This window comes from Crotalus tigris, unplaced genomic scaffold, assembly GCF_016545835.1.
Source record: "Crotalus tigris isolate CLP2741 ecotype Arizona unplaced genomic scaffold, ASM1654583v1 scf7180000024391.5723578, whole genome shotgun sequence".
NCBI lineage: Eukaryota > Metazoa > Chordata > Lepidosauria > Squamata > Viperidae > Crotalus > Crotalus tigris.
The window spans coordinates 353,387-366,767 of NW_024100561.1; the positions used below are offsets into that span (position 1 = coordinate 353,387).

Below are 13,381 nucleotides of genomic sequence, written 5' to 3' on the forward strand. Positions count from 1 at the left end.
TGTGTTTGGGGGGGGTTATATTTGTTTTGAATAGCTGTCAAGGCTTCTTTGATAGGCACTTGGGTGAAGAGGGATATGACATCGAAGCTCACTAGTAGGTCGCTGGGCTGTAAGTTTTGTTTCTTTATGATCTCTATAAACTGGAATGAGTTTTTTACGTGTGAGGTGATGGATTCTGCATAGGGCTGTAGTTGTTTGGCGAGAAATTTGGCTAGGTTTTGTAGAGGTGAGCCTATGGAGCTGACTATAGGTCTGAGTGGGGTTCCTTCTTTGTGTATCTTGGGGAGACCATAGAGTTTAGGGCATCTGGATGATTTCTCTCTGGGAATGATTCTTTGCTGGATCTCTTCGCTAATGGGGGAGGCTTTTATCTTGGTTCTGGTGGTTTTTTCCAGGTAGGTGGTGGGATCTGTATTTAGGGGTTTGTATGTGGAGTCTTGGAGTAGGTTGGTTAATTTGGTTTGGTAGTCAGATGTGTTCATAACCACCGTGGCGTTGCCCTTGTCTGCTGGTAGGATTATTATGCTGGTGTCTTCTTTCAGGTTACGTAGTGCTGTCTGTTCCTCTTTGGGTAAGTTGCTTTTGGGTGGCTTGCTGGTGCAGAGGATGTTGGTGATTTTGAGTCTGATTTTGTTAGCGTCATCGGGGTTGATTTTGGTCAGGCTGGTTTCAACTTCACATATAATGGTTTCAGTGGGGATGTGTTTGGGAGCGACTGCAAAGTTGAATCCTTTGGAAAGGACATTGGTTTCGGCTTTGGTGAGGATCCTATCTGAGATGTTATGCACTGTTTGTTTCATGTGTGGCTGTGAGGGAGGAGGGGTTTGTTTCTGGCGTTCTTGTAGTCTTCGGAGTTTGTTGGTGTGTGTATCTGTCTTGAGGGTGGTCTGTGTTTCGGCTCTCCAGACGGCGAGTTGTTTGGATTTGTCCCAAAGTGCGGGGTGGATCTTGTTGCTGAGTTTGAGGTGGAGTGTGAGGAGATCTTTGTTAATTCGGTCTAGGAGGAATCTTTTTGTGTGAAGTTCATTTCTGATTAGGGCCAATTCTGTTCTTTTTCAGGATCCGTTGGTGGCTGCAGAGTTGGAGTGGAATTTCAGTTGGAAACATGTGGGGATTAGATTTTGATCTCGGCAGTTACGTAGGAATGCGAGGTCACATAAAATGGAAGCTCTTTGGACTTCAAGTTTTTCATAGGTCCTGGTCAGATGGTGGATTTCCTCCCCGTAGAGGTTCGATATTTGTTTTCTGAGGTTTTCGCGGGTATTTGTATATAGGTCTTTGGTTGTTCGGGTTTTCTCCCGCGTAAAATTGGAAGTGTCTTGGCAACGTTTCGACGAAGTCACATTCGTCATCTTCAGGCTGGTGTTTTTAGCTTCTTGCTTTGAGCAGCAATGTGTGGTTTTAGCTGTTTCTTCCTTTTAACTGCCAGTGAGGGTATGAACTGATTGGATGGGAGCTTGGCTGTGTTCTGATTGGGTGGAGGTGTGTTCTGAATGGTTAGGGGCTTGGCTGTGCTCTGATTGGCTGGGGGAGTGTTCTGTTTGGTTGTGCTCAGGTTAGTCTGAGTTGCAGAGGGGTTTAAGATTTTGGGGTTAGGGAGTCGTTTGTCAATAAGGGCAGGTTTCCAAATGGCTGGTAGGCGGGAGGTATCATCTCGCTTGTTCATGCTGTGTGGGCGTTTTTCTATCTCGATGGCTTCTCTGATTATTCTGTTATTAAAATGTTCACTTTTGGCAATGGTTCTGGTATTTTTAAAGTCAATTTCATGTCCTGTGGCTTTAAGGTGTTGGACCAGGGAAGATGTTGGTTCCTCTTTTTTGACTGAGTTCTTATGTTCTTCAATGCGTGCACTTATTCTTCTGTTGGTTTGTCCGATGTATGTGGTGGGACAAGTGGTGCATGGGATTTCGTATACTCCTTGATTTTCTAATTCAATTTTATCTTTGGGGTTTCTAAGGATGGTGGATATTTTTCTGTTTGTGCAGAATGCTGTTTTGATGTTGTGTTTATGGAGGATCTTACTGATTCTGTCTGTGGTGCCTTTTATGTATGGGAGGAGGGCTTTGCCGTTTTCTTGTTCTTTGTCTTGGATTTTAGTGGGGGTTTCTTTTTGGATTAGGTTTGTAATCTTATTTCTATGGAATCCATTGGATGTTAGTACATTGGTGAGAGTGTGTAGTTCGGGTTTTAGGTGTTGTTCGTCAGCTAAGCGTTTTGTTCTGGAGATGAGTGTCTTGGCTACAGAGTTGATCTGTGCTGGGTGGTGGTGTGAGAGAGCGTGCAGATAGCGGTTTGTGTGTGTTTTCTTCTGGTAGATGGTGTGTCCTAGGGAGCCATTGGATTTCTTGTAGACTAAGACATCCAGGAAGGGAAGTTGGTTGTTAGCTTCTGTTTCCATGGTGAACTGTATTTTGGGGTGTAGGCTGTTGAGGTGTGTGAGGAAGTTGTCCAGTTTTTCTTTCCCATGTGGCCAGATTATGAAGGTGTCGTCTACGTATCTGAGCCAGAGTTTGGGTTTGTGATCCGATTTTTCTAGAGCTTGGGTTTCAAAGTGTTCCATGTAGAGGTTGGCAATGACAGGTGAGAGGGGTGATCCCATGGGTGCTCCTTCTGTTTGTTTGTATTTTTGTCCATTATAGATGAAGTATGTGTTGGATAGGCAGTGGTTGGTCAGATCTAAGATGTGTTTGGGGGGGTTATATTTGTTTTGAATAGCTGTCAAGGCTTCTTTGATAGGCACTTGGGTGAAGAGGGATATGACATCGAAGCTCACTAGTAGGTCGCTGGGCTGTAAGCTTTGTTTCTTTATGATCTCTATAAACTGGAATGAGTTTTTTACGTGTGAGGTGATGGATTCTGCATAGGGCTGTAGTTGTTTGGCGAGAAATTTGGCTAGGTTTTGTAGAGGTGAGCCTATGGAGCTGACTATAGGTCTGAGTGGGGTTCCTTCTTTGTGTATCTTGGGGAGACCATAGAGTTTGGGGCATCTGGATGATTTCTCTCTGGGAATGATTCTTTGCTGGATCTCTTCGCTAATGGGGGAGGCTTTTATTTTGGATCTGGTGGTTTTTTCCAGGTAGGTGGTGGGATCTGTATTTAGGGGTTTGTATGTGGAGTCTTGGAGTAGGTTGGTTAATTTGGTTTGGTAGTCAGATGTGTTCATAACCACCGTGGCGTTGCCCTTGTCTGCTGGTAGGATTATTATGCTGGTGTCTTCTTTCAGGTTACGTAGTGCTGTCTGTTCCTCTTTGGGTAAGTTGCTTTTGGGTGGCTTGCTGGTGCAGAGGATGTTGGTGATTTTGAGTCTGATTTTGTTAGCGTCATCGGGGTTGATTTTGGTCAGGCTGGTTTCAACTCCACATATAATGGTTTCAGTGGGGATGTGTTTGGGAGCGACTGCAAAGTTGAATCCTTTGGAAAGGACATTGGTTTCGGCTTTGGTGAGGATCCTATCTGAGATGTTATGCACTGTTTGTTTCATGTGTGGCTGTGAGGGAGGAGGGGTTTGTTTCTGGCGTTCTTGTAGTCTTCGGAGTTTGTTGGTGTGTGTATCTGTCTTGAGGGTGGTCTGTGTTTCGGCTCTCCAGACGGCGAGTTGTTTGGATTTGTCCCAAAGTGCGGGGTGGATCTTGTTGCTGAGTTTGAGGTGGAGTGTGAGGAGATCTTTGTTAATTCGGTCTAGGAGGAATCTTTTTGTGTGAAGTTCATTTCTGATTAGGGCACACACACACACACAACATATACATATACATAACATAACAGTTGTGGAAGTCAGCAAGTTTCACCTAGATGTATTGCCTCAGCATGCTGGAAGCTTAACAGAAGGAGCTCTCTTTATTTCTTGACAAGTAGGGCAGGGCTGTTCAATCTTTTTATAGCCCTGTGTACATATTGAGGAACATCTAGAAAGAGAGCGAGCAAAACTGTTCTGTAGCAGGTGCCAGTTTTGACTACTTTGGGGAAATTATGATGGCAATGGAGGGGTTGATTTGCAAGCCGTTTCACTGCAGTAATTCATTTTCAAAATCAAAAATATATATCCTTAATTTAGCAGTAGGAAAGCATTTGTGATATGTACAGAACAGGTTCTTCTTTGTTGTCTTTTTTGGCATTAGTAATACAGTATTTTTAACAAGGCATTGTACAACATATGATTAATATTTTATTACCACAAGCTTGGGATGGATTGAGGCTAAAGGTGATAATATTCAAGGTGTGTATCAGTTTTTACCATATGGCCTGATGCATTTTAGAGCTTCAGTTAGCCATCTGTCACATTAACATTTTTACAATATAACTACATTTTTGTGTACTTGAGTTTAGTACTGTGTGTGTTCAGATGTTAGCACTCTAGGGTGTTAACATATTGTAGACATTATTCTGTCATCTACTTAAATAATGACATCAAGAAATTATAGATGTGTACTAGAGATTAATTCTTCATCTTAAAATGAAATGGCTCTGTTAATATAACTACAGTTCATAGCTTTAGACCCTTGTTAAGTTTATTTGCTCAAAATAACTGATTCAGTACAAGGTTCCGTTATAACTGGAAAAATATGATTATTTCAACATAATTTTAGCTCATTTTCTAACATACATACTGTAATTGTTAGACATAAATCTTTGTTTGCCTTGCTGTGACTAAAATGTGTGGCAATACAGTGAAAAAAATAATACATTTTTTCTCTTATTCCATATTGATCACATTTTCTTATGTTCTCTCTAGCTTGGCTAGAGAGAAGACATGTCTTATCTGGTAGAAATGGATGGCCCAGATCCCTTCCTGTCAGGATTCAGGCCTAGTCATGAATCAAAAATACCATAGATTGCTCTGAATCCTTTCATCAGAGTTGAGAGAGGGAGTGTATCCTTTTCATCATTGTAGATGTCTTGGTGGAATTCATTGGAATCAGTTGTGGTATCCTGGTGAACCATCTAAAAAAGGAGTCAGAGACACTATGCTTCAGTGATTCTATTTCTACCTGAGGGGAGGAAAAATTAAAGTTTCCTTTCTTTTATTATGAAAAACCATAGCACTTGAAGCCATAACTGTTCCAGTGTCTTATGCCACAAGATTTGATGTTCTTTCCTATGTTATTTAACATTTTGAGAGGACACACTAAAAGTTCCTTCATGTGAGACTTAGGGGAAATGGACTATTTGGCAAGTTTTCTCTGTTGTGATTTCCAACCTTTGAACTCTGCCTTGGAGAGTCATGCAGTCCCTTCATTCTTGGTGCTTTGTAATGTGGTCAAAACAACTCTTTCTCACTAGGCTTTTAACATAGTTGGTTGCTTAATGACTTCCATCTTAGGGTGGGTTATTTTTTATTATTATATGCTGTTTTTATGAATTTATTCTATTGTACAGTTCCCAAAATTTCCAGATTGAATTAGGTTACAAAGACAGTAAATAAATGAAATACTTTTATATATTTTATCAGAAAAGATAAATAAGATATTATAAGCTATATAAAATATCTGTTCTTTCACATACATGGATAGAAATCTTTTAAATGCTTACATATATATAAGTTCATGTTTGTGTGCATACCATGAAACATTTAACAATTGTATATTTGTGCATGAAGAAAACAATATTAACCTTTTAATTTCAATAGTTTAATTGTTTTCTAACATAAGATACACCCTGTATAATCATTTGCATGTATAGTCTTAATTTTTTTTTTCCTTCATGAAATTTTACCATGTCAGTCCACACACTGACCATCCCAAGTTCATCACAGTAAATTGTTGGATGCGTTTCTGGATCTGCACTCATTTCACAAAAGGTTCTTACAAGTCTATGGAACCTCACTATTAAGCTGTTAATCTACTTGAAAAAATAAATCCACTACTGTCCATGACATTTGACATAGTCCAATATACATTTCATGAAATTTACTCTTAAAAAACTGTACATAAAAATTGCAGAATACAATTTGAAATCACATTAGTGAAGCACCTTTCTGCCAGGCAACTGCTTTCAACCTTATCCATTACTGAGCCTCATAACATGATCTATGGCACCAGCAGGGTACATAGTTTACATTGTTGGGTCCTGATCCAAAGTTACATTGAACTTAAATAAGTACCTAATCATGGGCATTAAAATAATGACAAGTACACGGCTTTAATTTTTCTTTTCTTTTTTTATAAATTTACAGAAGTTCCATTTGCTTACTGGGGACTGTTTTGGAAGCATGCAAAGCTGTATCAAAGCTGTATAGGCAGAAAGAGAGAAGACTGTATTGCCTTTTTTGTTTTGCATGTATGAACCACCAGTTCCTGTTGGTTTGATGAAGGGATGAAAACAGAAAGGAGCAACAGTAAAAAGAGATCAGCTACTCTTCCCAAACTCTTGAAATTTGGAAGCATTTCCTTGCTTGATGCAATTGATCAATCAGGAGTTTTGTATCAATTGCGGTTTATGGGTCATCTCCAAAGGCAAATTTACATAGAACAAATTGTAATAGTCTAGTTGGGCAATGATCAGGACAGGAGTTACTATCTTGATCCAGATACGGTTGTAGCTACTATGTTAGCCAAGCTGAGCAAAGCCTGCTCTGGTTCCCATGTGCTGTTTAAGATTCACAAATCACAAACTAACTCTTTCAGGAGAATCTTTGTATGATTTAATCTGAGCTTGTTTTCCCCCATTCAAATTCCAATAAGTTTTAGATACTCATTTCATTCAGAACTTCAGTGGCATCTCTGGTTTATGCCAGGGTTGGGATGAATGACTCAATATTGTAGGTATATTGATAAAAATTCACCCTGAAGTAGCAAATGATCTTCCCCAGTACTTTCAATTGAATGTTAAATAATGTAGGGAGAACACTGAATCCCGAGGAAGTTCATTTTAGAGTTCTAAGGAATTCAACATCAAGAAGAAATGGCTGTTAGGCTAAGAAGGGAACCACCATAAAACAATATCCCCAATCCCAACATCTGCAGGTGATGCAGAAGACAATGGGGTTGAATACTGCTGAAAGATCTAGATACTACTACTAATTCCTTTTTAATAGCTAAGTATTGTTAGCCAACAAAAGTGCATAAACACCATTTTTCTTTCCCTTAAGAAATTGCAGCTTGCCCTATCCTTATCTGTAGACTGTCAAGAAGGGCTGTTACCCTTGTATTATATCTCAGGGTATTTCTTTATCTCTCTCATGTAAGTTTATTATTTATAACCACAGAATACAGATCCTGTCTCCAAAAATGCAACTTAAAACAAATTGGGAAAACTTTCTTGATGAGAGATTATAGCCAAGAGTTCTGTTTGCTGCACAAGTCTTAAGTCTTCAATTGAAGGACAGCCTTTCCCTTTATCATGAGTGGAATGGAATTCCTTGCCCTTAAGTGATTCTTTTATGGACGAAAGATTGTTTCTCCTAGATTATGGTAACAGATGATCATATAATTAGTTGTGTTAAAGTCCACTGATTTCATTTACATCAAAGCATTTCCCAGCAGAAATCTCTTCTCCCTGTTCTTTATCTACTGTGGAAGATATTCTTAAACGTGTTCTGCTAGCCCCATGTCCCTGCAGTAGCTCCATTTCATCATTGTTTAATGACTTGGATCCAGACTTTCTATAAGTGGAATTTCATTCACAAAGCACTTCCCCTGGAGGAAAGAGAACCTAATGTTTGCTTTGTTCCGGCTCCTGCAACTATCTGTGCTAAATGAGAAGCTTCTACAGAGGGCTGGGGAACCATATTAAATGAAACTGTATGTAATGAAAGAGAAATAAATGAGAATTGCCTTTGTTCTTTTTCGTTTATTCTTTATGCAAATAGAACTGGAGATGTCTTGCTTTCTGGAGGGAACTTGCTTTCAGAGTTTAACTTAAGGTATAGGTATTAATTTTGATATTCATTGGAATGTTTGGTCCTTCATCTTCTAGAAGGTTTTATTGATATAAAGCTATTCTGTTTCGGAGACGGAAAAAATAAGCCTAAATGTAAAAAGCCAGATTTATGCAACAAATGGTAGAATGAAAAGGGCTGTGTCCTTGCTGATCATGATTAATTCTTTTTTATCAGTTCCCAGTATCCTTTACATTGAGTGGCACTTCCAGTTTTTGATCATTTTTTAAAAACAGAAAGATAAATCCATAGACTTGATTAAAGTTAAATCCACCACATGAATGATGCTGAAAGCCAGGGATTTTTTTCTCATAGAACACCAAGAACGGAGTTCCGGCACCTTTTGGGGATGGAAACTTGTAGGCAAGGCGGGTTGGCAAGGCGGGTTGTATGATGTGTGTGAGTTCCGGCACCTTTAAAAAAAAAAAAAAAAAAAAAAAGCACTGCTGAAAGCTAAACTTTCTCCCAACTAACTTTTCAAGAAAAAGTTCTTAAGCATATGTGCAATTGATGAAAAACAGAGAAGCTGCCGCTGTACAATATAGGAAAAAAACTCTTAATGTGTAGCCACTCTTGAACTGCTTTGTTTCCTTGAAAGTTTAGGTCTGCTTAACTATAAGCTAATAACCCTGAATTATTACTGCCTTTTGTGTTATTTTTTTTCTTCTTGTATGGAAAGTACCAAATTTTATTGTTTTAATTGGTTTGGTTTCTTGAATTCTTTACTTTACTTACCAAACGTTTTTAATATAAATTTTTACTATTAAGAATATTTTAAGTGAAATAGAAATAAGTGTAATTGAGTAATTGAACTAAATAGAAGTGGAAAAGTAATCATAGCATAGCAGAGAAATATAAACAGGCGACCATTCAAGTAAGAGTGATAGTGAATGAAATCAAGAGTGGTGACAATACTTAGAGAATAGTATATGTATCGTGTATAGTGTTATAGAAATATATATATATATATATAATAGATGTTAAGAATATTATAAAATGTACTAGATAAATAGTGGGATAAGGAAAGGTACAACTTTACTTGTAATTTTAGTTAACGTTAATGTTATACCATGATATTATAGTCATATATATTGATTTATAGTTAGAAGTATTATATATATTCTTTATGCAAAAGTGGAGAAATATTATTCAAGTAATAAAAATGACAAGTACTGTAACTACAACTAAAGTTAGCAAAAAAACAGTTACAAATCCCACAATTACAACGGCCTCTCCTTCAGGCCAAAGAATCATGTTGGAGAAAGAAAAAGAAAAAGTAGAATTGGCAATGAACCCACAGAGTTTGCAGATAACACTACAAACGATTCAAGAAACAATGATGATGACCCAAGAGGCAATAGCAAATAATCATGAAGAAATGAAAATACATCATAAAGAAATTAAGAATGATATTGGGAAATGAAATTAAAGAGATGAAATTAAAAATATGAATGATAAAATAGGTAATATACAACAAACAATGATGGAAAATGAACAAAGAATTCAAAAAGTCGAAACAAAAATGGAGCTTGTTGATAGTAAAATAGAAGGGATGATACAGAAATCTGAGCAGGCAAATAGGGAGTTGACTGAATCTATTGCTTTTCTGGAAATGAACAAAGCTTCGTTCTTTCTAAGATTTCAAAATATTGTAGAGGAAAAGGAGGAAGATTTGGGAGAAAAGATGGCAGAGATGTTGGCGGAGTTTTTAGGCAAAAAAAAAACCTGGAAGTAAAAAGAGACATAGATGAAATATATAGAGTATATACAAATTATGCACGAAGGCATAGATTGGCGAGAGAGGTCCATATAAGGTTTACTAGAAGATCAATAAGGGATGAAATACGTAAAAAAAAAGAGATGAACCAATAATATATAAGGGTAAAGAAATAATTGTATTAAAACAAATACCACGTAGTATACGAAATCAGAGACGAGAATACCAATTTTTAACGACCCAATTAATTAAATATAAAGTCATGTTTCGTTGGTTAATACCTGAAGGCATACTTTTAACTTGGCAGGAAAAAAATACAAGATAGATACACTTGAGAAAGCACAAGACTTTTATGAGAGTTACTTTTCACAAGGAGAAGAACAAGAAAGTAGGGAAGAGCCGGAGAGTAAAAGTTATGATGAAGATTTATTAGAGGAAGTTGATCGAGAGTGAGAAATACAAAAGTTACAAGAAAGAGAAAGGTTAGAAAGAGAAGCAAAAAAAAGGAAGACTTATAGAGACAAGAAGTATAAAACAAAATAAAAACAAAAAAATAGATCAAGTTAAAAATGGGAGACATAATTAAGCTCTTTTCTGTAAACATTAATGGTTTAAATATATCAAGAAAAAGAGTTTAAATGTTTAACAATTTAAGGAAATTGGATATAGATGTGATCTTTAGGAAGTTTATATAAAATAGGATTATAGAAAATTACTAGAGAAAGTAAAAATTTAGAAACATTATACACAACATTAGCATAAAACAAGAAAGGAGGAATTATTATATATGTCAAAGAAAAAATCAAATCAATATACCGTAAATGCCGGCGTATAAGGCGACTTCCGTGAGCGCTGAAATCGGCGCCAAAGACGGGGGTCGTCTTATACGCCGAGTCGTCTTATACGCCGGAAATACTGGTAGTTTCCGGCGTATAAGACGACATTCTAGGAATGCGGCCCGGCTATAAAGACGGGGGTCGTCTTATACGCCGGGTCGCCTTGTACGCCGGCATTTACGGTACTTGGATGAAAAGGGGTGAATTTTAATGTTGGAAATAGTATTAGAGTAAAAACAGTATATGCACTAAATAATAATTAATGTGAATCTTTTTTAAAAAATAAGGTATATAAGAAGCTAGTGGATTTGGACTATGAGAATATTTGTATGGTCACCAGGCCTAGATAGAATCCAGGTCGAGTCTTATAAAAAATACGAGAGTTACTACAATGAATAATGTTGGAAATTTAAAATGAGGTGTTGGTAGAGGCGATATGTGTATAATAATGTATAATAATAATAATATGAATTATTCCTAGTAAGTAGTAGAATATGAAAGAAGGAAAATGTAAATAAGAAACAATGGGGCAATAAGGACAAATATTTCAAAGAAGAATGAGGGGGGAAATGTAAATAATAGAAGAGTACTGTTACAAATTGCTGTTAACAAAAAAGGATATATTACGTGTGTATGTGTGTAATGTTTTGTTGTGTTTTGTTCTGTTTAGTTGGTCTAAAATAAAATTTAAAAAAAGAATATTTTAAGAATATCTCTCTTTATAGGTGCTTTTATTTATTTATTTATTTCTCATAAAGTTTCTGATATTGCTTTATTTTGCAGCTGGATCCCGGGCTTCATACACAAGTCAGCACAGCCACCTGGGCTCAGAACTAAGGGCACTACAATCTCCAGAGCATCACATAGATCCTATTTATGAGGACAGAGTGTATCAGAAGCCCCCTATGAGGAGTCTCAGCCAGAGTCAGGGAGACCCTCTTCAACCAGCACATACAGGCACATATCGCACTAGCACAGGTAAGTGGAAATGCAGGTTGTCTTGCTTCTTGCCTGGGTAGGTACATTGCTTTAAATGATAATTAGCTGTTACAAATAAAGTGACTGAATTCACATGTGGAAAATTTTGAAATTGTAAATTCATCAATAATTCCAACAAAGTGCTCTATTTATCTTTACCTTGCTGTCTAGCATTCTTCCCTTGATTGTTAATTTGCTGAAGATGCATAGAACATGACTTTGTCATGTCATTAATACTGTAGATCATTTACAATGGGATTGTTTAATAATTTGGAGAATGGGCAAATTAATGAGGCGTTGAGCATTGAGCAATAAATTTCTTTCTCACTTCATATATATACATATATGCATGTGCTCATCCATTTATTTATTTTTTCTGTCACTCCATGTAAAGTAACAGTGTATTACAGTCAAACTTACAGTACCATTGGTTCATTTGTAATGTAGAAATGCATGATCTTATATCAAACATGCTGGTATACCTTTCTTAATTGGGAACTGTTCACTTTAGTCAAGTAAAATAACTATATGTAAAAAAGGCATAAAATGTTATAAGTCTATATGTAAAAACAGTAACTAAATCAGTAATGGTCCTAAAAATGTGAAAGAATCTTACATTCACACCAGTCAAAAGCAAAATTGTTTTTATGTTAACATAAAAAGGATTAAAGCTAGATGTTATTGTCCTATTATTCATTTTTATTTTATGTTTCCTTTATAAGGATGAAATTTGCTCTGAGTTCAAAGGAGAGCATTTGTAATACCAGAAAATTGATTTGATTCTACTAAATTCCAAACAGTCTTCTCTGTTGGAGACACATCTCTATGCTTTCATTTTTCTAATCTTGGTCTTCATGCTTCCTACATATGGCAGTTCAGTAGGTGGATGCAATTAATGCCATTCCTATTTTAGGCAGGCTTGGATATCTTAGAAATTTCTTCCTTGAGGTTGTTAGTTTAGGTACAATTTATAGTTCTTCCATGATTTTCAGTCTCATGTTTTTTCACAAACACTTAAACCATCTCCCCAGAATTGTACCCTTAGTATCATACTGAGTATTAATATTCCAACCACCCCATTGTACAATATTTGACATTCATATTTTTAACATGCAGGGAAATAGCCTTTTTGTTTTTCGTGATTCCTAACGTTAGAGTAACTATTAAAGTCTCCTTCTTACATTATATCTTAATATCCTAAACATGTATCTCAAAAGTAAAAGGCACTGTACTAGGAGAGATGAAACACATTACAACATCCGGTTGGAAAGTCAATAAACTTGTTTTGAGCAGTAAGAAATTCACGAGTGTGGGTTTTTTAACGTCTAAATGTTTGCTAGTTTAGGCAGATGTAACAATTAAGACACTCTTCAGTCAGAGATATCATTGGGTCCCAGGACATAACCAGAACTATTCCTAATGGGTGGAGGGGCCTTTTAAGATGGAATGGCCAGGGGCCAGGTATCTAAATAAATCTCTCCTTCTGAATATACATGTTTGTAAGTCAAAATCTTAAGCCATTGTTAATGAAGTTGGAGAGGGACGGAGGTAAAACAAGGGCCTCCAGTTATCTTTCTAACGCAAAGCAAAGGCTTTTAAATCTCACGTTTTCTAAGAATATTACAGTTGATGTTGGATGTTCTTTTCTCTGTTTTCTTTTGGATTTTATTATGCTTTTGTTCTCTAATGTGCATAAAGATAGTTATGGGAGAAATTAAAAGAATAATAACTTGATCTTGCTAATGTTGTCTTTATACTTAAACCAGCAATTATCTTCACTGATGATAAACTTATTGAGCAATTTATTTGTTATGCCTGAAATATCTTAATGTCTGGTTTCAGGCAAAAATGTATCATGTAATACAATCTTTATTATTCCAAAAACATAATTTGAAAAGAATAACTGTTACGGCTTTTCATAGCATTCCTCTCAAATTGCTACAAATTTGGTATTGCTGACAATAAAGAATTAATGTA

The 13,381-nt window shown here is 36.6% G+C and overlaps 1 protein-coding gene across 13 annotated transcripts in view; it reads left to right on the top strand.

Annotated features, from left to right (window-relative positions):
- Positions 1-13,381, top strand: part of CTNND2 (catenin delta 2) — a 524,740-nt gene that overhangs the window by 276,293 nt on the left and 235,066 nt on the right. For all 13 annotated transcript variants that reach the window (XR_005555019.1, XM_039329341.1, XM_039329329.1 and 10 more), the window contains one exon: positions 11,210-11,404. Coding sequence is in view for 12 of the 13 variants with exons in the window: in XM_039329341.1 (XP_039185275.1) it covers positions 11,210-11,404 (195 nt within the window). In the remaining variant the exon portion in view is untranslated. The remainder of the gene's footprint in view (positions 1-11,209; positions 11,405-13,381) is intronic.